At 36.6% G+C, this 27,608-nt stretch overlaps 1 protein-coding gene across 1 annotated transcript; it reads left to right on the top strand.

Annotated features, from left to right (window-relative positions):
* The first annotated feature begins 7,101 nt into the window (after positions 1–7,101).
* On the top strand, positions 7,102–26,201 carry LOC142341823 (activating signal cointegrator 1-like). The gene is made up of 6 exons (XM_075393067.1): positions 7,102–7,713; positions 12,222–12,565; positions 12,773–12,906; positions 14,581–15,151; positions 15,700–15,927; positions 25,933–26,201. The coding sequence occupies exons 1-6, from the start codon at positions 7,382–7,384 to the stop codon at positions 26,139–26,141; spliced, it is 1,818 nt and encodes a 605-aa protein (XP_075249182.1). The 5' UTR covers positions 7,102–7,381; the 3' UTR covers positions 26,142–26,201.
* Positions 26,202–27,608: the final 1,407 nt, after the last annotated feature.

Here is a 27,608-nt window from a genome sequence, read left to right as displayed (position 1 = left end):
TTTATCAAAAGATGATTTCAGCTTGGGCAAGCAAATTCTTAGTTTCCTCGTGAAAATGATTTGAATATCACACAGTTTTTCAGGCTACTCGCGAAAGTTTGTGTGATGTTTCCTCTGTGTTGTAAAAAAATCGTTTGAATTTTAATTTTTTTGAGACTTATTTTTTTGAGATGTTCATTTTTTGGGGGTTTGCTGTTACTTTTTCTTTTGTTACTGTTTGTAGACTAGATCTGATTTTTCTTGTTGATCAATGTTTATAGCTGTAAAAAAATAGGTTGTGACTGGTACCAGAAATTAACCGAGAGGAGGTTGTCTTGAATTTCCGTAGCTATGCACCTATCCAACATAAGAAAACGTCGTAGAAGGGACTGTTCGCCGCATTTTTGTAAGTAGTAGTAGTAGTAGTAGTAGTAGTAGTAGTAGTAGTAGTAGTAGTAGTAGTAGTAGTAGTAGTAGTAGTAGTAGTAGTAGTAGTAGTAGTAGTAGTAGTAGTAGTAGTAGTAGTAGTAGTAGTAGTAGTAGTAGTAGTAGTGGTAGTAGTAGTAGTAGTAGCAGCAGCAGTAGTAGTAGTAGTAGTAGTAGTAGTAGTAGTAGTAGTAGTAGTAGTAGTAGTAGTAGTAGTAGTAGTAGTTTAGGCTTCAGTGTCGTGGCACTAGGGTTGACATCCCTTTATTGGTTGGCTAATTTGACCTTCTGTACTGTATTGTAATTGTTGAAGTTGCACAAAAAGTTCCACCTACAATAATTGGCTTCAGAACAATGTCTAGAAAAATAATTCCAGCAGAATTTTGTTAATCGTTATTTGCTTAATCTTTAGTGGTAGTAGTAGTAGTAGTAGTAGTAGTAGTAGTAGTAGTAGTAGTAGTAGTAGTAGTAGTAGTAGTAGTAGTAGTAGTAGTAGTAGTAGTAGTAGTAGTAGTAGTAGTAGTAGTAGTAGTAGTAGTAGTAGTAGTAGTAGTAGTAGTAGTAGTAGTAGTAGTAGTAGTAGTAGTAGTAGTAGTAGTAGTAGTAGTAGTAGTAGTAGTAGTAGTAGTAGTAGTAGTAGTAGTAGTAGTAGTTCATACTTCTGCAATGCACGGGTTGAAGCAACCTTATTGATCGTTATAAATGAGTTATAAATGTTTCCAAATAGGGTTACAGTTTTTGCACAGGCAGCAAATTCTCCAAGTGCACATGTCAATTTCGTTAAAACTTCTAAAAAAATTTTCCAACAAATGTCGCTGATCCGATATTTTGTTTTTTGTTGTCTGTAAGGTCTGCGTGTTCGTTGACAATATTATAGAGATAGGCTGTTCTCGACCACAAATTTTCGTCGCTTTTGAATATCGTTTTTTCGTAAGTTTGATTTCACATTTCGCACCTTGTCTCTTCCGATTATTGTCGTTGAATTGTATATACTTTTCTATGACAATGTTGTTTTCATTGTTTATGAGATCACACAGTAGTAATAGGCTGTGAATTTCGAAGTAAAAAGATAGAGGTAGAATTTTCAGTTTGATTAAACGTTCCTTATATGTGAGAGAAGAACCTATTATCCATTTCGTCGCACTTTTTTGGATTCTTTCGATAAGTACTAGATCGCATTTAGACGGATACCACATTTGACAGGCGTAGGATATATTTGGTACAATGTAAACCTTGTATGCGTTTGATTTAACTTGAGGGAGTGTTCTGTGGTGAAGATTTCTTCTGAGGTACGAAGATGCTTTAAGAGTTTTGGAGGCTCGTGTGCTTGCGTTTTGATACCAAGTGAGGTTATCACTAACTTGTATTCCGAGATCTTTTTGATGAGACGAGATGTTGACAGTTTCATATTTTATTGTAAAGAGCGACTTTTTTTTGAAACAAAGGATCTTGCATTTGTTTTCATGGAGGCGCATTTAGTTGTTGTTGCACCATTCATTTGATTTCTGGAGATCAATTTGAAGTTCATATTTGTTAATAAAGTGCAATTTGTAATCATCTGCATAACCGTAGGTTTGACTGTATTCGATTTTTTGTGTTAAATCATTTATGTAGACGAGAGAAAGTAGTGGTCCCAGGATTGAACCTTGCGGTACGCCGCTAGTGACGTCACGAAGGCTCGACTTTGTGGTTCCAATTCGAATACGTTGTTTTCTGTCGTCGCAGTAGTTGGCTATTAATCTGAGCTCTTGTCCCCCGATCCTTGATTCCAACAGTTTTGCTACAACGCTGTGGTGGGCTACTGTATCAAACGCTTTCTGGAAATCTGAGTACAAAACGAAAAGTTCTTCATGTGCAATTGAGTCGACATTATTGTACAGTTGTTCTAGAAAGCATAACATTTGAATAATTGCTGAACGTTGAGGCGGAAAACCAAACTGGGAATCGTGAAGTGTTCCTTTAACGTGGTTTGTCTTGACTTTTAATTGGCAAGATATAACACTTATTTTCATTTAATGTCATATTATTGTTTGAACACTTTCTTCTTTCAATAGCTAAATCTGTGACTTTCCAGGTAATATTCAAAAGTTGACTAGAATGCCTCCAGAAACTTTTTATCCGCTTTTTTTGTTTTTGTTTGATTTATGTTTATTAGCTCAAATTGTCTGGTAATTGGTTGATCGTCACAGTTTGGGTTTCTACTGATCGGTATACTGATAATGTAATTTCCTGAGAGAAAAGAAATTAAGAGAAGTAGATCGTGTAGTTCTATATATAAGGAGAGAGGAAGTAAATTGAGTTTTCCAAGCCTCTTCTTGTAATTCAGTTCCCAGTTGTTTAGGATCAAACTGGTAGCTTTCTTTTGAACGCGCTCATCTTCGTCTCCGTTTTGTAAGCGAACCAGGCTTGAGTTGCATATATAACAATTGGTACCACATATCCTGCCTACGCATTGCTTCACGCTTACTTTTGTGGACGTTGAAGTGTTTCTTTTTAAGAAGTAGAACGCTTTCAGTACCTTTGAGCACCTTTTTTCGACATTAGGTTTCCAGTTCAGTTTTGGCGCCATTGTAATGCCTAGATCTTTTTGCTTGCTCTGGTAAGGAAAAGTTTTGTTGTTTAAACTTAACTTGCGTTTGTCTTGACTTTTGATTGGCAAGACATAACAATTATTTTCATTTAATGTCATTTTATCGTTTAAACAACATTCTTCTTTTTGTTTTATATCGTATTGCATGTTTTCACTATTCGTTGCAACGATCTTGAAATCGTCTGCATAACCAAAGGCTTCACACTTAGTTACTTGTAGAGCAAGATCGTTAACAAAAATGATGAATAGAGGTGGACCTTTTAGTGATCATTGTGGAACACCACTTGTTACCTGCACTGTTTCAGAGTTAAATAATTAAGCTTTGCGTATTTTTTCTTTTACTTAAGTAGCTGGCAATAATTTTCAAGAAGTTACCTCCAATGCCTAGCATTTCAATTTTCTGTAGCAAGATGTCAAGTGGAACGCTATCGAAGGCTTTTTTGAAGTCCAGATACAGAACCAAGAGTTCTTCATTACCATCAAATTTGTTGTAAAGATGATTTAGGAACAGCAACATCTGTGTTACCACCGACTTGTGTCTTCGAAAACGATGTTGTGCATTGTGTAGTGTCGTTTTTTCAATGTCATATAGTTCGTTAAATGTATTTTTTTCGAAAACCATTAATGTGTTGCAGAGAAGGCTTTTAGGTCTGTATTGCTTCACGTCTGCTCTGTCTTCGTCTAAGCAACAGTACTTGGAAAATTTTTGACAAAGCTCTGAAGAAAAACGAAACTATTTAGTAAGAAAATCAATACCCTGAAGGCTGGAAGAGAATCATCAACGATGATGTGCAAAAATTATTAGTTATTTACAACTGAAGAATGGTGGCGAAAGGTAAAACAGAGAGAATACAAATCACACGCGAAAGACGTAAAACCATTGTTTTACCTGCAAGAACCCGGTAATAACCTGCAATTGAGGTGCAAGTTGGATTCGAGAGGTGTGGGTTCAAGTGCCTTCACAATCAGAGGTTTTTTGCACCATAAAAGTTTTTCTAGCATATGCCCCTTCTAATTTGTTTGCCTCGTCGCCAGTCGTTCGAGAGCAATTCGTCCAACATTCGTCGGTTTATGTTAAGTTTTATATGCAGTGAAGTTTTATGTTGGCTGTTTATAAATGTACTTAAACAATGACTTTTCGCCTAGTGACGCGCGACTATTCGTTTTAGGTGTGGAGTTTTTGGGCAGTTTCATTAAATGCCTTTTCAAATTTGTCACCATTTCAATTTATGATAGTTAGAGAGAGAGAGAGAGTTTAGGCTTCTGTGGGTCTTTCCACATGGGTTTGCACCCTTCATATAACGACTGAGCTGAGCTTCTGCACCGGGTTACAATGTCCACAGCTGCAGTTGAAAGCCCAGGAACATAAGTTAACTTCCGAATAACTTTTGAAGAAGTAGTTCCAGTATATCTTTGTTAAATATTTCTTATCAATTTGATCGAGATCGACGTTCCCTACTTTTTGTATTATATTTAGTAAATAACTGGTTCTTTTCCAGAAGTTTTCATCAGCCTTCCTTGCTCTTGTTTTATTAATTGTTATTAGCTCGTTTTGACGTGTGCTTAACAACCCTTCATTATTGTTTGTTTTAATGGCTATTTTTATATTGTAAGATCCTTTAAGCAGTGAGATGAGCATTAATAGATCATGCAATTCAAAGTAATATGACAATGGCAGCAACTTCAGTGTGGTCAGTCTTTGCTTGTAAATAATTTCCCAGTTACTGATTATCCACGACGTTGCTTTCCTTTGAATGCGCTCGATGTCTTTGCTTTCGGTCTTATTCGCGAACCATGCATGTGAGGCATAACTTATGACTGGTATAACGTAGCCGACATATGCATTGAGTTTTGTTGTTTGCGATGCAAGGTTTCATATGTTTCGTTTTAGGAAATAAAACGCTTTCCAGGCTTTGCTACAACGTTTCTTTATATTCGCTTTCCATGATATTTTAGTAGCCATAATTATACCTAGATCTTTTTGCTCGCTTTTATTTGAGAGAGTTTTAGAGTTAAGTATAAAGGAGTGCCAGTTCTTTTCGTTTACTTTAACCGGCAGGACGTGACATTTGCTTTCATTGAGTTGCATTTTGTTGTTATGGCACCATTTTTCGATTTTTTCCAGGTCACTTTGTGTATTTGCTGGATTTGTTCATAAAAGCTTGAAATCATCTGCGTATCCAAACGCAGAGCATTTTGATGTTTGTTGTGGAAGATCGTTTATATATATTATGAAAAGTAGGGGACCTAGGAGAGATCCTTGGGGGACACCACTGGTTACTGGTACAGTTTCAGATTCCGAGTCAGTTACTTTCACGTATTGTTTTCTATTTGATAGGTAACTGGCTACAATCTTTAAGAAATTTCCCCCTAGACCCAGGTTCTCCACTTTGTTAATCAGAAGATCGCGAGGAACTGTATCGAACGCTTTTTTGAAGTCAAGGTAAAGTACAAAAATTTCGTTGTCTTTTTCGTCGAATTCATTATACAACAGGTCTAGGAAAAGCAGCATCTGGGTTACTACTGATCTATGCATTCTAAATCCGTGTTGTGATTCTTCTAGCTTTGTTTTGACAATTTCATGTAGTTCGTCGAAAATTAGTCTTTCTAATACTTTTGAGACGCTACATAAGAGACTAATAGGGCGGTATTGTTCAATCAGTGCCCGATTCTCATCCTTAAATATTGGTACAACTTCACTGATTTTCCAGTAGGATGGAAGAAAGCCTTTGTTCAAGGCAGTTTTGGAAATCAGAAAAAGGGATTTAGAAAAGGCTGGCAGATTTTTTAGTACCGTGTTTCCTATCCTGTCTGGGCCGCAGGCTTTGTTTGTTTGAAGTTTTGACAGGATTTCTTTAATCTTACTCTCGTCTATTTCAATTTTATTGTGCTGATGTTTATCGAAGGAGTTTTTCTTGATTTGATTGGTTTTAAGGAAAACTTTAGAAAAGAATTCACTGAAAAACGCACACTTTTTCTTATCTTCATTAGTTTGTACATCCTTGTACTTCATTGTTTCCGGGTATCTACTACTTTTATGACTTGACTTGAGATATTTTTGAAGATCCGGAAAACGTCTACCTTGAAAGACTTTACTTTCGAATTCTGCTTGGTCCTCATTCAAGGAATTTCTTAATCGTTTTTCCACTTTCTTCAGTTTTATTAATCTCGCCAAGGTGGATTTCTTTGATGTTTTTCGTTTTAAGGTTGATATTATTTTAATAAGGTGGGACGAATATTTGCTTACCCAAGGAGCTAAGTTTGATCTGTGGGTTGTTGTTTTTGGGACATTTTCGCTAAGAACTTTGTCTAGCCATTTGTACCATTGAATTACTAATTGATCTACGCTGCTGTAGCAGTAGGGATTAAATGGGTTTTTCTCTATGTATGAGTTCAGGTCTTTCTAGACAACTTTGTTAAATGCGTATTTTTTATGTTTCGTGTCAATCGTTGTGGTTTTCTCAATTTGTAGGGTAGTTATAAAAGCGTCGTGGTCAGATTTAAAACTCTTATTGAATTCATTGTTCATGGTGTTCGTGATGACAATGTTTGGGTTATTGGTTAGTAACACATCTAGCTGGTTTTGTGTTTTCTGATTTAGGACTTGCTGGAAATTGAGATGTGATAATTTTTCAAGAATTTGGATTTCATATTTATTTTGGGATCTTAAGGTTTTCCAACAAGTGTGTTCGAAATTTATGTCTCCTGTTACGATTATTGATTCACAATTTTCTTCTTCAGCAAACATTTTCAGGTCTTTTATGAGGTTTATCATTTTTTCGACAGGCCATCTGTAATTACTTTGCTTAGGGGGGTTATAAATGCAGCAAATTATCATTGGGACATCTTTTGGGGTAACCTTGATAGCAACGTACTCGTCAAGATTATTATTACCCAGGGTCACCCTTTCATGCGGTAAGTTCTTGACAGCTATGAGAACCCCTCCATGCTTCGATTTATGATTGTCTGTGAGTCTATCTTTCCTGTGAATTGCATATTCTTTTAGGAAGAGGCTTTCATCAGGTACGTCATCAGTTAACCATGTTTCAGCTATGCATAGAATGTCCAAGTCATTTTCAGTTTTTACGCAGTTAGAGAATGAATAGCGTCTTTTTAAATCTAGTAGGCTTCTGGCATTGAAAGTTAGTATTTTCATTTGTGTTTGTAGTCATGGATTATTTACGTTTTCATTTTCTGTTTGATCAACATTTATGTCTACCCATTTCTTATCAATTTGTTGCTGTAACTTTAAATTTCGTATTCGTATTTCGTTTGATTTTGTGCCGCTTTCAAGCGTGCCGCTTTCAAGTTAGGCGGAGTGGAGAATATACGCTCTAGCCCCATAAAAGTTGTCAATCAAAAAATCATTTGCCTTAACAGATCAGTATGGGAACGCATGCAGCAAGTGATACACATAGTTGGTGTCTTAAATCACTAGAGAAGCTTACGGGATATTCTACTAGCAGAGATATTGTGAATTACATTTTGTCTATCGAAAGCGAGGATGAGCTGAGAGATTTTCTTAATGGTATTTTAACACCATTGGACGAAGAGAAAAAGCAATTCATTAATCAGCTGGTTCTTAAAATTGATTTTGGTGGAAGGAGGTCTCAACTAGCCGGTAATATGAGCGTGGAAACCTTCCGATTATCTCAGAAGCAACAGAATGATGAACCTGTTATGAGACAGAAGAGCAAGAAAAAACGCAACAGAAATAAGTATGTTTTGTTTTATTTTTCCGAAATCAGAGAGATGAGAAATGGTTTTCCATTTGTTTTTACTTGCTCTAGCTGATAATGGGCTGAAATTTTCTAAATTTAAAAAGAATAAATATGTTGAAGGAGTGTCTTACTTAGACCGTTGATAGTGTTACCATAAACGGTTTTTATTGGTGGCGTATCGATAGCTGCGACTTGGTTTCATCGAGGTTTTCATTTTTTAAGTCAGCTTCAATAATTCTGTGTGCAACGTTTTGATCATTACTCTAATACTTGATGCAGCAAGTTTGGGAAGTGGCTGATACCACTGAGGATTGTCTTATGATATTAGACAAAAGGAATTTTTGTCGACAAAATTATCAAATTAACCCTTGAATCTATATGACATTCAAAAAACCTAATTTAATTTTGTTGTTTTTCAGAAATTTACGTCCGTTTTGCAACCCAGCTTGCCAATTTTGCAAAGTGGCTTTGCAAACTGAAGAGATGTAATTGCTCGAAAAAGAAAAATAGAAAAATTTTGATTACATCCTCGTGACACACTTTTTGTGAAGAAAAAATTGTCAAGTTTGAATTTTCAAGTGCAACTCTTGTGTGTTATGGCTTTGGTCGTGTTGTGGTTTTGTCCTAATTTTAACAAAGTGTCAGTCAAAAATGGCCGCCTCATGTTAACCTCACTCTGAGAAATAGGAACTGAGAATACTTTAGAGGTCAAGAGAATTCACGAAAACTCAGCCACAAATTGAGCAATTGTCATTGGGCATTTTTAATTGCTCTCCCATGAAGTTTGAAGCGATTATTGTGAACGTCGGTCGTTCGAAAGCATTTTTTGAGATGAACGCAAAGCAAGCCGATATAAAAGCAAGCCGAAAGCTATGTAATAGTTATTTAATCTTGATAGGATTAATTTTAGAAGTCGTATCAAAACTTGAAACTAGTAAATTATGTGGCCCGGACAGCATAGGTAATCTTGTGATCAAAAACCTGCCTGCCCTCTCGAAATTCTTACTGATAGTGTTTAAGGCTGCGCTATCAAAAGGTTATTTTCCCTCGTTTTGGAAAATAAGTGAAGTTATTCCCGTCTTTAAAGACGAAGACAGAGCAGACGTGAAGCAATACAGAACTATAAGCCATCTCTACAATATATCAGGTTTCGAAAAAAATATATTCAACGAACTATATTAACACTTGAATCAATATATGACGTTCAAAAAACACAGTTTCATTTTGGTGTTTTTCAGAAGTTTACGTCCGTTTTTCAACCAAGCTTGCCAATTTTGCAAAGTGGCTTTAAACTGAAGAGATGTAAGTGCTCGAAAAAGAAAAATAGAAAAATTTTGATTACATCATCGTGACACACTTTTTGTGAAGAAAAAATTGTCAAGTTTGAATTTTCAAGTGCACTTCTTGTGTGTTACGGTTTTGGTCGTGTTGTGGTTTTGTCCTAATTTTAACAAAGTGTAAGTCAAAAATGGCCGCCTCATGTTAACCTCATTCTGAGAAATAGGAACTGAGAATACTTTAGAGGTCAAGAGAATTCATGAAAACTCAGCCACAAATTGAGCAATTGTCATTGGGCATTTTTAATTGCTCTCCCATGAAGTTTGAAGCGATTATTGTGAACGTCGGTCGTTCGAAAGCATTTTTTGAGATGAACGCAAAGCAAGCTGATATAAAAGCAAGCCGAAAGCTATGTAATAGTTATTTAATCTTGATAGGATTAATTTAAGAAGTCGTATCAAAACTTGAAACTAGTAAATTATGTGGCCCGGACAGCATAGGTAATCTTGTGATCAAAAACCTGCCTGCCCTCTCGAAATTCTTACTGATAGTGTTTAAGGCTGCGCTATCAAAAGGTTATTTTCCCTCGTTTTGGAAAATAAGTGAAGTTATTCCCGTCTTTAAAGACGAAGACAGAGCAGACGTGAAGCAATACAGAACTATAAGCCATATCTACAATATATCAGGTTTCGAAAAAAATATATTCAACGAACTATATTAACACTTGAATCAATATATGACGTTCAAAAAACACAGTTTCATTTTGGTGTTTTTCAGAAGTTTACGTCCGTTTTTCAACCAAGCTTGCCAATTTTGCAAAGTGGCTTTAAACTGAAGAGATGTAAGTGCTCGAAAAAGAAAAATAGAAAAATTTTGATTACATCATCGTGACACACTTTTTGTGAAGAAAAAATTGTCAAGTTTGAATTTTCAAGTGCACTTCTTGTGTGTTACGGTTTTGGTCGTGTTGTGGTTTTGTCCTAATTTTAACAAAGTGTAAGTCAAAAATGGCCGCCTCATGTTAACCTCATTCTGAGAAATAGGAACTGAGAATACTTTAGAGGTCAAGAGAATTCATGAAAACTCAGCAACAAATTGAGCAATTGTCATTGGGCATTTTTAATTGCTCTCCCATGAAGTTTGAAGTGATTATTGTGAACGTCTGTCGTTCGAAAGCATTTTTTGAGATGAACGCAATGCAAGCCGATATAAAAGCAAGCCGAAAGCTATGTAATAATTATTTAATCTAGATAGGATTAATTTTAAAAATCCTATCAAAACTTGGAACTAATAAAGCATGTGACCCGGACAGCATAGGTAATCTTGTGCTCAAAAACCTGCCTGCCCTCTCGACATCCTTACATATTGTGTAAGGCTGAGCTTTCAAAAGGTTATTTTCCCTCGCTTTAGAAAATAAGTGAAGTTATTCCCGTCTTGAAGACAGAGCAGACGTGAAGCAATACAGACCTATAAGCCTTCTCCTGCAATATATCAGAAGTTTTTCGAAAAAAAATTACGTTCAACGAACTATAGGACATTGTAAAAACGACAACACAATGCTCAGCATGGTTTTCGAAGACACAGGTCGGTGATAACGCAGATGTTGTTGTTCCTAAATCATCTTAACACAAATTCGATTGTGGTGAAGAAGAACTTTTGCTTCAAAAAAGCCTTCGTTAGCGTTCCACATGAAATCGTGCTTCAGAAAACCGAAATGCTAGGCAATGGGGGTAACTTCTTGAAAATTATTGCCAGCTACTTAAGCAAAAGAAAGCAATATGTAAAGCTTAATGATTTTAACTGATAAAACAGTGCAGATGACAAGTGGTGTTTCACAAGGATCACTACTAGATCCACTTCTATTCAGCATTTATGTTAACAATCTTCCTCTACAGATAACCAAGTGTTAAGCCTTCGGTTATGCAGACGATTTCAAGCTTGTTGCAACGAACAGTGAAAACATGCTAAACGAAATAAAACAAATATAGAATGGTGATTAATTAATTAAATGACATTAAATAAAAGTTAGTGTTATATCTCGCCAATCAAAAGTCAAGACAAACCCAAGGTAAGTCTCAACCACAAAACTTTACACTACCAGAGTGAACAAAAAGATCTAGACATTACAATGGCGCCAAAGTTGAAATGGAAACCTAATGCCAAAAAATGGCGCTCAAAGGCACTGAAGGCGTTCTACATCTTAATAAGAAACACTTCAGCGTCCACAAAAGTAAGCGTGAAGCAATGCGTAGGCAGGATATGTGGTACCAATTGTTATATATGCAACTCAAGCCTGGTTCGCTTACAAAACGGAGACGAAGATGAGCGCGTTCAAAAGAAAGCTACCAGTTTGATCCTAAACAACTGGGAACTGAATTACAAGAAGAGGCTTGGAAAACTCAATTTACTTCCTCTCTCCTTATATATAGAACTACACGATCTACTTCTCTTAATTTCTTTTCTCTCAGGAAATTACATTATCAGTATACCGATCAGTAGAAACCCAAACTGTGACGATCAACCAATTACCAGACAATTTGAGCTAATAAACATAAATCAAACAAGAACGAAAAAGGCAGATGAAAATTTCTGGAGGCGTTCTAGTCAAATTTTAAATATCTAAAATCACAATATATAACTATTGAAAGCTTAAACAAAAAACTATTAACCGAATTTTTTTAGAATTATTTCTCTAGACATTATTCTGAAGCCAATTCTTGTACGTGGACCTTTTTGTACAACTGCAATCCAGTACAGAAGGTCAATTTAGCCAACCAATAAAGGGATGTCAACCCTAGTGCCACGACTCTGAAGCCTAAACTACTACTACTATCAGAATTAATACATTGTTAACCGTTAAAATCAACAGTGCGCATAGTATTAAAGTGCATAATGTATTCCAATGCACCAAAGAAACAAAAATACTTCTTTTTTTGTCATCTAGTGGGTACGGGCCTCAGCGGACTGCTGTCCATGGCCATGCCTCTCATCCGCTGTGGGATGTAATCCGGAAACCGCGGGCTGGTTATCGCGACGAAGACGCAGCGCGCCCGCTGGCCCGCCAGGGGCAACTTAAAATACGAGCATCCCAAATTTCAAAATTCGGCTTGCTTGCCTATCGGTGTGCTTGACCGCCACCTTTTTTCGACGTTAAGTTTGAACAATTTGAGAATTTGCCAATCATTTGGCATAAAATCCAACATATACGAACCCCTATTTGGTTTCAGTGTCCAGGAAATCGATGACATATCAGTTAACACAAGCACGGAATCTACGACCAAAACGCTTCCTAAGTACGTGCCTTTGTTCGATGCAAGTGGTAACCAGAGTGTCATTCTGCTGCCTGGTAGACATCTCTGTGACTGCCAAGCGACTCGACACAAACTCATCAGAAACTGCCTCTCATGTGGAAGAATTGTGTGTGAACAGGAGAGAGCAGGTCCCTGTCTGTTTTGTGGGGATTTTGTTGCCTCGAGAGAGGAAGTCGAAGCAATGAAGAGAGTGTCACAAAAGGGAAAGAAGATCTATGAGAATATCATGAAAGTGCACAACATTTATTTGAAATTAAAAGGCTCGAACTGTTTCCTTGCCCCCTGACCAATTTTTTCATAAGCAGGTGTGAACGAAATATTTTTTTGCACTGATTGCTGTTTTTTGTGCCTAATATGACACGAGACAGACTTAAGGGCACAGGTACTCACAGGCACCCTTGTTAAGGTATAAAAATGTCAATAATGTAGCGTCAAATTCCATCAGGGAAAAGAAACATTTTGGAAAGGCTTTCCTCCCATCAGCACAGAGCTACCTGAGGCTGGACCGCCAGTGGGTGGATTCAGAAAGGAGAGCGTGAACGGAAATCAGTCTATCAGTGATACAAGTGAGACGTTGCAATCCATCACAGCCAGTTTGCGGGTATCGAAGTATGGTTTATTTGCTAGGGGGGTAGTATACTATACTAAACTCGATTAGGCCAGGCCAGTTTTAGCAGCCACTACCTGAAAATTTTGAACTAGTTTTGTGTAAATTAGGCGAATAACAATTAAAGCACTTAAATTAGCCCAAAAAATCCCACTTGACGCTGTAAAGTGCTCAAGTGTCCCTAAAAATGGACTTTACATGAAAATGGGTCAATAAATTATATTTAAAATACAGTATATATAACTTTTATATCATTTATATACTCCTCGCTAAAGGTTTTGGCACCAGTCCATTACGGGGAGAAACAGGAGAATATGGTAAAAAAATTTCATTTACCTTATTCTAAATAATTTACGTAGTTATTCTATGGCGCGCGGGAAAATTCCAATGTAAAATTGATGAACTTCATCCAAGTTTTAAATTAAAAAGAAAGTTGTCACAAGATCACAATTTTTTACATCTTTTTCTCTATTATTTAACACAAATGTAAACTACGCCATACTTGAACAAACCTGAACACATATTACATCTTGGATCTTTCTATTTTTGCCCCCAGTGCGTTATGTCACCCCAATTACAGAGCACGTGTCATTACACAGTAAAGCAATATGCGAAAATAAGGCACGTGCGTCTGGTGGGTGCAAATAATATCACTCAAGCTGGGGGGTACGAACAGGAAAGTCCCACATCTTTTAATTGCTTTCTTTTTAATGTGAAGCTTGGATGAAGATCGTCAACTTTACATAGGAATTTCTGGTAAATGCGTTTTATCTGAATTTCATAGGTATGCGAGAAGACTATTGTCAGGGATCAATGTTGTAAAAATTGTTTTTGTAATTTGATTAATAGCAACGTCAGCCTTTCAGCGGCACTTATTTAGGCGCTAAAGACAGATAAAGACCGGTCATTAAGTCATAGTGCAATAGGTTATCAAATATTAGTATTAAGCCTAATAGCTTGAGATTTAAAACCTGAATTAAGTATAGTTTTAGAATCTAACTGAAACTGCCCACCGAATTAGAACACTTTTTGAAATTCTGTCAATTATATCTTTTCTTTTTCTGCATCAATCACAGTGTTCGTCAACGGCGGCTACTTTCCGGCAATCCGCCAGCTATGTTTTTAAGTTGGGGTTATTTTCCTAAGAATTGAATTTTTGATTCTTAAGACTCGGGGTGCTAACTTATTTTTGCCAATCAGTATATTTGTTCCGCCATTCATCATGAAGCAACAGCAGCGATAGATTACACCATTGATCCCATTCACTAGCGGTGTTGCATGCTTATGTAAATTTGATGAACTCCATCCAAGACTCACCAGAAAAAAAATTGTCTCGGATTTTTATTCATATCTTTCTCTAATATTAAACGCAAATGAAAACTCAATCATAGTTGAACAAACGTGAAAACATTACATTTTGAGAAAACTTTCTTTTCTTTGCGAGACTTGGATGGAATTCAGCAACTTTACATTAGGGTATCTGGAAGTTACCATTACGTCTTATCTGAATTTCATAAGAAGGCAAGACCGCTAGCCAAGGGGATCAATGGTGTAAATAATTTTCCAAAATTTGATTTCAAGATGGAATATGGGGTCAAAAATTGAAGTTTTACTTCGTAAAACTAGGGGTTGCTAACTTACTTTTGACGTTAAGTATATGTTTTCTAGATTTTGGATTCGGACATTCAAGGTCAAACTCTGAAGAGTGAAACAAGTGAGTCGAGCTTGGCAGCAATCGAGTTCAAAGATCGACTGCTCAACTATGACAGAACATCCTCTAAACGGACTCAAGTGATTGACGATGAAAGCGACTACTTCGGTGCGGATTTGTGGCAGTCGCCCGAAGAAAGAGCAAGGCTGCGGATCCAAGAAGAGCGACTGCGTGAGCAGAAAAAGACAGACGAAAGAAGCAGAGTGGTCACGATTGATGTCCTTGGTCGGAACGTGACTCAGTCTGTGAACAATTTGTCAGTTTACGAAAGGGCGAAAATGGAAGATGAAGCGAGCCAGGTTCTTCTAGAGAGTAGAGAGGCAAAGGAACAGGCGTTGCTAGATGCCGGTTGTTTCCCTACAATCCAATCGGCTGCTGGCGATGTAATCAACGCTCCAACTTTTGTACCTCAGCAGACATCAGATACAGACGAGGTTCTGAAGCAGAGTTACTTACAAGTAGCCAAGGAGAATTTCGGGAAAGGCCTCAAGCTACAAGACAGTTTTCTGCAAGAAATGACCGATGAAGGTAGCGATAGTTTTTGGCACATTTACCAACTTTTTCTTGTACAGTTCATAAGTACAGTTATATCCTTGTGCATAATTTACTAAAATAATTTTTAAGTGCATTTTAATTTGATCGATTGGAGTGAGAAATTAGAAAGAATGTCCTATGGATGCATGATGGGAGAAAAATTGTTAGGCCAAGTGGCAGGTATATTCTTTCCCAATCAATGTACCAGACCCATATCACAATCGCATAAAATCTCGATGCAGTTGAATAATTGTATTAAATATCAGGACTTATGCCTGCATTAGACTGTGTGCGCACTTCGGGATAGGTACTTTAATTAATTGTCCATAAATAACTCTCATTTGTACCCATTTTAATTCGAATTATAATGGGAACAACTAATACTTAATACTCGGAGCTATGGATACGCATATAATGTGTATAATTGGAGTATTACAAGGTGGAAAACTAAAGGGATGGGGACATTTGATGACAAAAAGGTTTGCGTGGGAGGTAACTAAAAGGAGGAGAGTAGAACCATTTCGAACATGTTTTAATTGCAGGTCTCTGTTTGTCCATGCACCAACCCTGGGCTTCTCTGCTAGTGGCTGGCATCAAGCGTCTGGAAGGAAGAGACTGGTACACAACCCACCGTGGAAGACTCTGGATTGCCTCCACTGGGAAGCCATGTAGCCAGGAAACGATTGCTAGTCTAGAGCAGAGTTACAAAGTGTTGAGGAATGACGACTTCCTTCCTTTCCCTCAACAGTATCCCACTGGGTGTCTTCTTGGTAAGTGGTTCAGGGTTTTTTCTATCATAGAAATTAGAAGACACGCCAATTGGCCGATAGATTTCAGGACGATGCTACTTGCGCGCTTAATGCGTTACTAATTGTCATAAATGTGGTTTTCTAGTAGTTACATTTTGTAATTACTTAATTGTCGGCTAATTTGTATGTCGGCAAATTGACCACCCACATAATTTCTCTTAGTTATACCATAAAAAGTGGCAGACCATTATTGTACAATCAGTGTTTCAACATTCTTTGAAAGGGAATTGGAACTTTATGCTACCCTGGATTTTTGTTAAGTCAATTTTGACTGATCAATGTCTTCTGGCAGAGAGATAACAATGTGGTACCATTAGAAAGATCATGAAAGACTGAATCTTCTGTTTAATAGCCGCCCTCATCTTCTCGGCCGGCTATTATTGCGCTCCTATTTTTTTTACTTCGTCGAACTTTTTTTCGCTTTACCATTTTGCCGCTTTTTAATAGCTGCCCTCATCTTCTCAGCCGGCTATTATAGCGCTCCTATTTTATTAAAGAATTTGAATTGTATTGGGGCGCTGTCTCTTTTTTTAAGATCTGTTCACACATTTTCATGATTTTTGAAGTCAAATTGGAGTAGTGATTTTGGCCACGCCGAAACAGGAAGTGGAGTGAAAAAGCGAGTGGTTTTGTGGCGTGAAATTTTTTCGCTCTAAATTTAAAGTAGAGTGAGAAAACGGCGTTTGAACAAAAATTCGCTTTCTCGCTAGTGGTTTTTTGTTCACATGCGGCGATTTCACTTTGATTTTTACAGTTTTTTCCATTTTTTGGATCGGATTTTTTATTCTAAATGGTTTTCCCAATCCATTCATAGTCCGTTCTTGGTCTAGTTTTCTGTTTAGTCAATGAAAATTCTTTGAATTGTACGTCAGGACTTGTCCTGCTATGATTTTTTACTTCGTCGAATAAAAAAATGTTTCGCTTTTCCTCATTTTGCCGCTTTTTCAACATTTTGCGTGAAATCTTTTTGACTTCTCTAGGCTAGTTTCTCTCTTCTCTCATTCTGCTAAAAGTGATTTTGAACATCAGTTGCTCAGCAAAGCAATTCAAAATGAACAGAGTCACTATAAAAAATTGAAGTCACAAGTAGAAACGGGATAAACCCATAAAGCCCAATTTTAGATGCCCGCTATTTGAACGTCGTACCTATAAGTCTTAGTTACCATCTCTAATGCTTATTGGTATTGATAGTAGCCCCTGTAGCCTCTCTCTAAGAAACAGAAGTGCGTTATGTTGAACTACGAAATGCCATCAAAATAAATCGGACTTAAAAAATGATTTTGTACAAAATTTTTTTTTCAATATCTTCTATTCTTTCAATCCCAATCATGCTTATTGGAATCAACGGCGGCTATTTTCCGGCAATCTGCCTGGTATGTTTGAAATATTTGCAAGTTTTTCTTTCAAAAAAAATAGAGCGTCAAAGTTCTAAAAAATTCTTATATAATCCTTTAAATGAGAAATATCTAATGCCAACGGAATCGCTTAATTGAAGCTAATGGACTTGAAATTGCTATTGGAGGTTACTTAATTTTGAAGCAAATTTCAAACGAATCTGAAATGACCGGTGAAAAATTAAATTGTTTGAAAAATAGCAAAAAAAATTACCTTTATTCGTTGAAAAATCTTTTTGAAAGTTAATAATCTGATGAAAATTTTTTAAAATGTTATGTGAGCTTCTGATTGCTTACGAAATTGAGGATTGGTCAGTTATATCTGAAAACAGATTTAAGGATACCTTCATTTAATTATTTTAACTGCACAAAAATAGTTTGTACTTTTTCTTTAAGCTGTTTCTAATACGGAAATGTTAGCAACACATGCTACCTAAAAATGGAAGGTTGATTGTATTCCTTGTTCTCTGAATTAAAAGAATTGAATCAACAATTTCATTTTTATTCAGGAAATGGAGACTATTTTTATGTTTTCTCATAATGTATAACCATGATAAAATAGTTGCAGTCAAAAATAGGATATAATTTTGTCGGTTTCCTTCATCGATATTCGCACGTTATGATATTCAGAGTGCTATTATACCTTCTTTAGTGTTATTTTACTTCGTCAGACAATAGTTTATTTTGCTTTGCTTACTTTTACCGCTTTTTCAGCATTTTGCGGAAAACGTTTCTGCCGTCTGCACGCTAGTTTTGTTCTCACAAACTACTCAATCGTAACGTTAACAGCAGTTACTAAACAAAAAAACGTGAAATTGACGGACGGAATTATTATCGAATAATGAAATGGACATGAAACGGGATAAACCTGTTAAAGCGCATTTTTAGATGGCTGGTGCACAATTTTGTTGTTTTAATTCGTCTTAGTAAAAAGGACCATTGATGATCAGTTGTAACAAGTCCTTTAATCAGTAGATTTTGAAGTTTGAACCGATTTTTGTAAGCTTTTATTTCTGATTCTTCAATTTTTAATCTAATCCAGACGTTTTTGAGAGTTATTGCATGAGAAAATCTACAGCAGCACATTTTTAATGATTGCTGTGAACGTAGAACGTATAAACTCTTTTCATTTCAACAATGATTTAGCAAATTAATTTTCATTGTTTCTGTCTGCTCTCCACCCATACATACCCAAATGAAACGAATGGTTATTTGATAACTTGGAACACTTCATTGTTTTTCAAGTTTGATTACTGTTTCATATTTATTCTGTTGCTGGGATTTGCACTACTTAATTTGAACGATCTTTCATGCTCGTTTTTTTATTAATCTAAAAATTGTCTTCCCTGCTTAGACACCCATATAAATCGTTCCGCGTTGGTCGACGGCGATCGCAGGGAGCGAACTTTTGTATTGAATGTTTGTATTGAGCAGTGTTGTGGATGATGTACAAGCAAATCGGTGAAAAAAACTTATGTCTCAAACGAAGTTTAGCAACTATATTAGTCCAACGGGTCTATGCAATTTTTTGCTTGATCGATTTTTCTTCGCCTGACGCTTTAGACTTTCATCCTGAAAAATGAAAACCCCTGCGCATCCTAATCCAGGCCAACCCCCCCCCCCCCCCCCACACACACACACACACACACACACACACACACACACACACACACACACACACACACACACACACACCCCACCACCACCACCACCACTCAGCAGCTTTTTCTACTCCGTCTCTTACGCTAAAGCTAGCCTTACAAGCCAGAGCGAACTACCGCCGAAGCCACCTGATCACCAGTCGTTTAATAGCAATTAATCCGATGCTAGTAGGTTATGTTCTTAAAGACCTGGTGAAACGTACTGTTTCGGAAATCACAAATATGAATTAATTTTCTTTTCTCTGGGTGAAGCATCAGTCTATAAATAGTTCTATTCTATAAGTAGTTCTTCAGCCGCTTATTGGTATATGCTAATTATTTTGGTTAGTTCCACTTTTCTTTTTAAATTTGTACTGATTAAATCAATCACTCAACTTGGTTACGCAAGACAAGCATGTCAATTACAGTGAACAGTTAATACAATGAAATCAGTTAGTCTGAACTATTATTTAGATGTGATATCAGTTACGTCAATTTTTCTCATGGCTCAGTTTCGGCAAGAAAATTTGACTGTTGTCTCATCGTTTTATTAATAGTCGTGAAGCAGTAGCGAGGCTATTGTTGATCTCATAATTATTTGCTCTCAAACAAAGTTTGTTCCAATTATATTAGTCTTGTGGTCTTTTTCGTGCGATTTTTTGCCTGACCGATTTTATGTCTGACCCATTTGACTTAAACAAATGTCCTAAAAACAATATAAACAGGTAGCGCCCGGAGGGCATTAAGTTCTCTTAGAGCCTTTCAGCTCTTTAGTCTCCAAGTATGCGATTCACAGAAACTGTTTTGGAGACGTATATTTCTGGTGTGAAGGGCGGCTCTTGGAGTTTGACCCCGCCACTTTTCAGCCCTCTCGCAAATCACCCCCCCCCCCCCCCATCTTCACCACCAATCCCCAACCCTGCACATCGTTCAGGCCGTAAGGACGTGACCCATGCAGCCAAAGAATTCCATCAATCACCCTGCTTCATCCCACCCCCCTCCCGCTGCGCTCACCTAACGCCCCTTCAATTAAGCTAAAGCTATCCTTAGTAAACCGTAGCTAGCTACAACAATTCAAAGAATTTTTTTTACAATTCAAAGAATTTGAATTGTATTGGTGCGCTGTGTTCGTTTTTTAAGATGTGTTCACACATTTTTCAATGACTTTGATCTTTCAAAACGGGATAAACAGGTAATGCCCAGCGGGCATTAAGTTTCATTAGAGGTCCAATGCGAGCTTTAGTAGTCCTTCAAGTGCTTAGAAAGGTGCAGCTGCGGGGATGGCCTTAATTTCTCTGAGAGCCTTTCAGCTGCGGGTGCAGCTGCGGGGAGGGCATTAAGTTCTCTTAGAGCCTTTCAGCTCTTTAGTCTCCAAGTATGCGATTCACAGAAACTGTTTTGGAGACGTATATTTCTGGTGTGAAGGGCGGCTCTTGGAGTTTGACCCCGCCACACTTCAGCCCTCTCGCAAATCACCCCCCCCCCCATCTTCACCACCAATCCCCAACCCTGCACATCGTTCAGGCCGTAAGGACGTGACCCATGCAGCCAAAGAATCCCATCAATCACCCTGCTTCATCCCACCCCCCTCCCGCTGCGCTCACCTAACGCCCCTTCAATTAAGCTAAAGCTATCCTTAGTAAACCGTAGCTAGCTACAAACGAAGCCAACCACTTTCCAGTCATTTGAGAGCAATTCGCTCGACGTTCGTCGGTTATGTTTTTTAAATGTGTCGTCTGCTTCGACGATTTTTGCGACTATTTGACTTCATTTTTCATTGACTTACGATGCTCTGCAAATAAATTGTTTGTGCGTACGTCATTTCTCACTCAGTTTTGTTTAGTAGCCGCTCTCATCTTCTCAGCCGGCTATTATAGCGCTCCTAATTTTTTTTTACTTCGTCGAACTTTTCGCTTTACCCATTTTGTCGCTTTTTCGACATTTTGCGTGAAATCTTTTTGACTTCTCTAGGCTAGTTTCACTCTTCTGTCATTCTGCTCAAAGTCCTTTTAAACAGCAGCTGCACAGCAAAGCAATTCAAAATGAAGAGAGTCAGTATAAAAACTCGAAGTCAGAAATAGAAGTGGGATAAACCCATAAAGTCCAATTTTAGATGCCCGGTACTTGAACTGTGTTCTCATAAGTTTTAGTTACAATCTATAATGCTTATTGGTATTGATACTAGACCCTGTAGCCTCTCACTGAAAGACAGGGTTATGTTCAATTACGAAATGACATCAAAATAAATCGCACTTAAAAATGTCTACAAAAATCGGATCTATTCTGTTTCGCCCCCCCCCCCCCGCCCGTGTTTTTACGCCCCCCAGTTACACATTATATGCTGTTATGTAGCACGTTACTATGTAAAAAAATAGCACCTGCGCCTGGTGGGCAAAAAAAAATATATTCCCATTAAGCTGGGGGGCCAAAGCAGAATAGATCCCTAGAATCAATTTGTTGATATTTTCTTTTCAATCCCAGTAGAGTTATGGGAATCAACGGCGGCTATTTTCCGGCAATCTGCCGGGTATGTTTAGTTTTTAATAGCCGTGAAGCGATAGTGGCTATTATTGGGGAAATCGTGGTTTTTTTTTACAATTCAAAGAATTTGAATTGTATTGGTGCGCTGTGTTCTTTTTTTAAGATTTGTTCACACATTTTTCAATGACTTTGATCTTTCAAATCGGGATAAACAGGTAATGCCCAGCGGGAATTAAGTTTCATTAGAGGTCCAATGCGAGCTTTAGTAGTCCTTCAAGTGCTTAGAAAGGTGCAGCTGCGGGGATGGCCTTAATTTAAGGTAAAAAGGTCATTTTTGAGTTTTTGGGCTCAAAATGATGCAATTTTTCATGTTTTTGATTTTTTTGAGTTTTTTGTTTCATTAGTCTTAGGCTGAAGTTTTTGATGGAGGCTGAAAATTGATGAAAGCTTTTTGCGAGACAAAAATACTTGTTATGACCGTTTTATGAGCTATATGATTCGGTATTACAAACACAAACACGCAAACTGATACTAATTTTTGCTATTTTTTCGATTTTTAGCATTTTCTCGACAAAATATGCAATTTTCTGTAAGGTTTCCTAAGTTTTTTTTGTCGATTTTTGATATTTGTCCATTCTCAAGTGCAAAAAAACTGATTCCACAGTCTGATAAAAAGTTACTACATGGCTATTAAATTAAATGGATTTGTTTTTCAACAATTTAACCTTGCGAGTTTCAGAATTTTTTTGGTAGATTTTGCGATTTATTATCAAGTTTTTTTTAAAAACATTTGTTTTATTCAGTTTTTCTTGCCTCAGTAGCCAGGTACCTTCATCCAGGGTTTGAAAGTATGTTATTATTTAGTTGCTTGGTTGCAATTAAATGGTTTTCAACCTTTCCATAGAACGATTTTCTACTTTTTGATATTTGAATTTTTTTCTAAGAATTATTGCCTATCGATGTTTTAGCCAAGGATTTTTTAAGGCTTGGAATTGGGTTACTGGATACCCTCTAGAGAAGCAGAAATGATTCTGAAGATATTAATATCAAGATTTTTAGCAGCAGTTTATGAAGAAATTTGCGAACGATATCATTTTTTTTTAATTTTTCGGTCATTTTCGAGTTGATCGATCTTCAAGGGCCAATGATTTTTTTTCAGGTCTTCCATATATAATACTGGGCCAATTTCAGAAACAAAAATTGGTTTTGAAAATATTTTTGAAATAAATATGTTTAAAGGGATCAAATTTTGCCTTAGGGGTGAAAGTTCAAGAGTTTTAGCAATGAGTATATTTTTGTTTAATTTGTTTGATTGTTTTAGAGGCTCATTTTTTTAAGATGATTTTGTTTGTGTTTTGGCTGTCATTGTTCAATTGATCTATTAGTCAGGCAGACTACTTCTATGTTTTTCATTGAATTCTTTGAATTGTATTTCAGGACTTGTCCTGCTATATTTTTTAATTCGTCGTCTCCATCGATGATTCTTTCGAGCTGACTTCTTGGAATTGACTTTTTCACTAACTTCTATTGCTTTGCAGTTAAAATTTGTGTAACGCCATTTTTGTTTTTAGGCCAATTGCGTGACTTACCTCACTCAAAAAATGACTTCTGAACTCACTTATGGAACTTTAAATTTTATGAACATTTTAGTTAAAGATCAATATTGTGCATCTAAGTAGTGCCAAACTTATACGCCCTAATTCTTGAGTATTAGTCTTGAGTTTTTGATTTCGAATATCAATTTTGAAAAAGCTCTCTGAGCACTTTTTCTTTATAGACCGTATGTGTCATAAAATTGACAGTCCGAATCTATCCCTAGTGGTCTATTAAAGGACTGGTGGTCGATCTATCTCTTATTTCTTTGGTTGTTTCAATTCATGGAAGGCCACAAGCGTCTATCGCGGCTATTTTCCGGCAATCTGCCGGCTATGTTTTTGGACATAGCCTGTTTTTGTTCAATTTTAAATCATCGGCGTGGTTATTTTTTGATCATATTTGACCTCACTCATAAAAATGACTTCTAAACGCTTGAACTTTAACTATTTACGATGACATTGGTCGTTGAAGGTCAGTGGAGTGCACCAACATAGAGCTCTGTGCTTACGAGGTCTCTATTACTTGATTAATAGCCGCCCTCATCTTCTCAGCCGGCTATTATAGCGCTCCTATTTTTTTTTACAATTCAAAGAATTTGAATTGTATTGGGGCGCTGTGTTTTTTTTTTTTTTTTAAGATGTGTTCACACATTTTTCAATGACTTTGATCTTTCAAAACGGGATAAACAGGTAAAGCCCAGCAGGCATTAAGTTGCATTAGAGGCCCAAAGTGAGCTTCAGTGGCCCTTCGAGTGCTTAGAGTGGTGCAGCTGCTGGAATGACTTTAATTCAAGGTTAAAAGGTCATTTTGAGGTGTTTTTGGGCTCCAAAAAGTTGCAATTTTTCATGTTTTTTTGTAATTTTTTGATTTTTTTTTGTTTGTCTTTTGTTGAAGTTTTTGAAAAAGGATGAAGGCTTTTTGTGAGCCAAAATAACTTGTTATGACCTTTTAATGAGCTATATGTTTTGGTACTACAAATACAAACATGCAAAATGATAATAATTTTTGCATTTTTTTTCAAGTTTTTTGAAAATTTTTGTCATTTTTCGAGTTTTTCAGCTTCAAGGGCCAGGCAATTTCCTTTGTGGTTTGAGAATAGAGCACTGCATGGGTTCTAGTAATAATGAATTGGTTTTCAACATTTTAATGTCTCGAAATTTGGCATTTTTTCATATAAAATTTGCAAGTTTATCAAGGTTTCCTAAAGTTTTTGTTAATTTTTGATATTTGTCCATTTTCAAATGCCAGAAAACCTATTCCACTGTCTGATTAAAAGTTACTGAATGGTTGTTGGCTTCAATTGTTTTGTTATCAACAATTTAGCTTTTCGAATTTTAGAAGTTTTTTGATAAAATTTGCTATTTTTTTCAAGTCTTTTCAAAAGATTTGTTTTATATTCAGTTTGTCTTGCCTCAGTAGCCAGCTACCTCATCCAGGGTTTGATAATAGGTTATTAGATAGCTGCTAGGGGGCAATTGATTGATTTTCAACATCTTAAGAACGAATTTCTATTTCTTGAAATTTGAGATTTTTTCTAAAAATTATTGCCTATCGATGTTTGAGCCAATGAAATTTTTAATGCTTGGAATTGGGCCAATGGATAGCCTCTAGAGACACAGAAATGGTTCTGAAAATATTAATAGCGCATTTTTCAGTAAAATATTGAAATCGATTTCATTTTTTATATTTTTCGGTCGTTTTTGAGTTAATCGATCTTCAAGGGCCAATTAATTTTTTCAGGTCATGCAGATATAATACTGGACCGATTTAAAAAACAAAATATGGTCTTAAACATATTTTTGAAACATGTATTTTTAAAGTGATGAAATTTTGCCTAAGGGAAAAAGCTTCAAGAGTTTTAGTAATGAGTATGTTTTTGTTTAGTTTGTTTGATTGTTTTAGTTTCTCAATTTTTTAATATGATTTTTTCTTGTGTTTTGGCTGGCTTTTTTCCAATTGATCTGCTGGTCAGTCAGAGTACTTTTAAGTATTTCATTCAATTCTTTGAATTGTATTTCAGGACTTGTCCTGCTATGTTTTTTTACTTCGTCGAATAAAAAAATGTTTCGCTTTACCTCATTTTGCCGCCTTTTCAACATTTTGCGTGAAATCTTTTTGACTTCTCTAGGCTACTTTCTCTCTTCTCTCATTCTGCTAAAAGTGATTTTGAACATCAGTTGCTCAGCAAAGCAATTCAAAATGAACAGAGTCAGTAGAAAAAATTGAAGTCAGAAATAGAAACGGGATAAACCCATAAAGCCCAATTTTAGATGCCCGCTATTTGAACGTCGTTTTTATAAGTATTAGTTACCTCTCTCTAATGCTTATTGTTATTGATAGTAGCCCCTGTAGCCTCTCTCTAAGAAACAGAAGTATAATCAACTACGAAATGGCATCAAAATAAATCGGACTTAAAAAATGTTTTTGTACAAAAATCTTTTTTTTTCAATATCTTCTGTTATTTCAATCCCAATCATGCTTATTGGAATCAACGGCGGCTATTTTCCGGCAATCTGCCGGGTATGTTTGAACTTGAGACAAATTGTGGCATAATTTTTCTAGCCTTAGTTTCAACTCTCATGTGCCGTAATCTTCTCCTTCCTTTATCATTTGTCTCTGTTATTACAACAGCTCCCAAAACTACTCTATTTCCCGGCTATTTTCCTGCTATCTGCCGTCTATGTTTTGAAAGGTCAGAGTAGCCGTGTTTGATCTATAACCGCTCGTGCAATTCAATCAACATTTTATTAAACTATTGTTTTCTCCTATTTTGTATTAAAAAATCAAAAAATGTTGCGTGATAAGAAAAGAATCAGCGCTCCAAATCATTTCATATATTTTGATAATATTTATAGGTTGTGTGGAAGTTGTAGATTGCCTGACTCAAGAACAGTTCACGCAGGAGTACTCGACCGAGTGTGAAGAATGCAGTGATTCATCGTACGTGTGGGTGTGCGAGAACCCTCACCAATTAGACTTCCAATTCCCTGTCATTGGACAACCTAAAATATGGAAACTTCAGCCGGAAAAACACAAAGCTGCCAAGAAAACTTTAAAACTGTAAAACTGTATATGTATGTTTTAACATTCTCAAAGGTGCTCCGAATTAAATGTGATTTGAATAGCACATTTTTTGAGGTAGCAAGGAACTGCGGACAGTCAATGAATGAGGTTGAGAAAATTTGCAATGAAGTTACTTACTTGACAGGCAATTTTAATGCAGTGTTATATCTCCTTACCATTAAATTAACCTTAATTTATTATTGTTTGAGTCGCAAATTGTGAATTTAATCACCGAAAATACTTCCAATTATCCGCCCAACTCTCGCTAAAAATTGAGCTTTAAAGTAAAATTCTGCAAAATATACGAAGAAAAACGGATGAAGCAGTTGCAGAATAAAGGACTTTAATTCGCTATTAATATAGAATGCTAGATCAGCAAAAACGCACAGCGTAAATATTCGATGAAAGTTATTTACCACTTCCCAAAAATTGCTTGAAATTGTGCAACACTCGATCAAGTTAAAATATGCATTTTTTAAATGCCTTTAGGACATCGCTGATCGGCAAGAAAGGTGTACAGATCCGCATGCTGGTCCGCTCCCGGAACTTGGTTATAAATGTATCCAGGAGCTTCACCGTTTGATTGTGAATGTTTCCTCGCTTACTGAACAATAAGAGAAGCAACATTTAAGTTGAATGATTTCATTCCGCGCTAGGAATGTACTGTGAAGCGCAACGTAGAAATTGATTATCGCTTATTTTTTTTAAGTTTCAGAAATTGTTGGGTCATCTGTTCCTCTACCAAGAAGAGAGTAGACGCCGTTGACCAATTTTTTTAAATTGTGTAGACTTGAAAAAAGCGTCAGCTTGATGAATAATGACAATAGCGAAATAGATGAGAGACACAGACTTATCACTTGATGCTGGTCGAACAATTCAATCATAGAAACGGCCACCCGATTACTTGAGCATATCAATGGCCAGCATTGTCGTAAAAACTTTGTTTCGCATCTAACCCTGAATCATAATTGATCTTTTCTCTACGGACGGCTCGTAAGAGACCACATACTCTATGCAAACTCCTTCTGTTAACACTGTCTCGATATCTGCTGGATATGGTAAAAGACTGTGCGATATAATTAACCAATATAATTTCTAAATGGCATTTTTGCGTGGTCTGGGCCTTGCATTGCGCTTCTTAATGCAACACTGCAAAGAAATCGCCTCATCATTGGCGATACGTGATATTGGTTGCAAAAGATCAAGTCAAGGAAAGTTTTCCGTTTGTTTGAAGGAATTCCGTGCTAATGAACAGTTGCAAAAACCTTTGTGCCCACTAATAGCTCGATAAATTGTTTGATTAGTCTAATTTGGAAGTCAATTGTTCAAATTAATGCGTTACAGTGAATCGTGTCGTACTCTTTTTTAGTTTAGTGTCAGCTTCGCGGCGCGAAGACGCCTTTTCAAACTTATTGTTGATTTTCGCCTGGCAAAAAACTTATTATGAGCTCAGCTTTTCGGAGCGAAA

The sequence above is a fragment of the Convolutriloba macropyga genome, chromosome 6, assembly GCF_964194025.1.
Source record: "Convolutriloba macropyga chromosome 6, txConMacr16.3, whole genome shotgun sequence".
In the NCBI taxonomy this organism is placed as follows: Eukaryota; Metazoa; Xenacoelomorpha; order Acoela; family Convolutidae; genus Convolutriloba; species Convolutriloba macropyga.
This window is presented reverse-complemented; position numbering and strand designations above follow the sequence as displayed.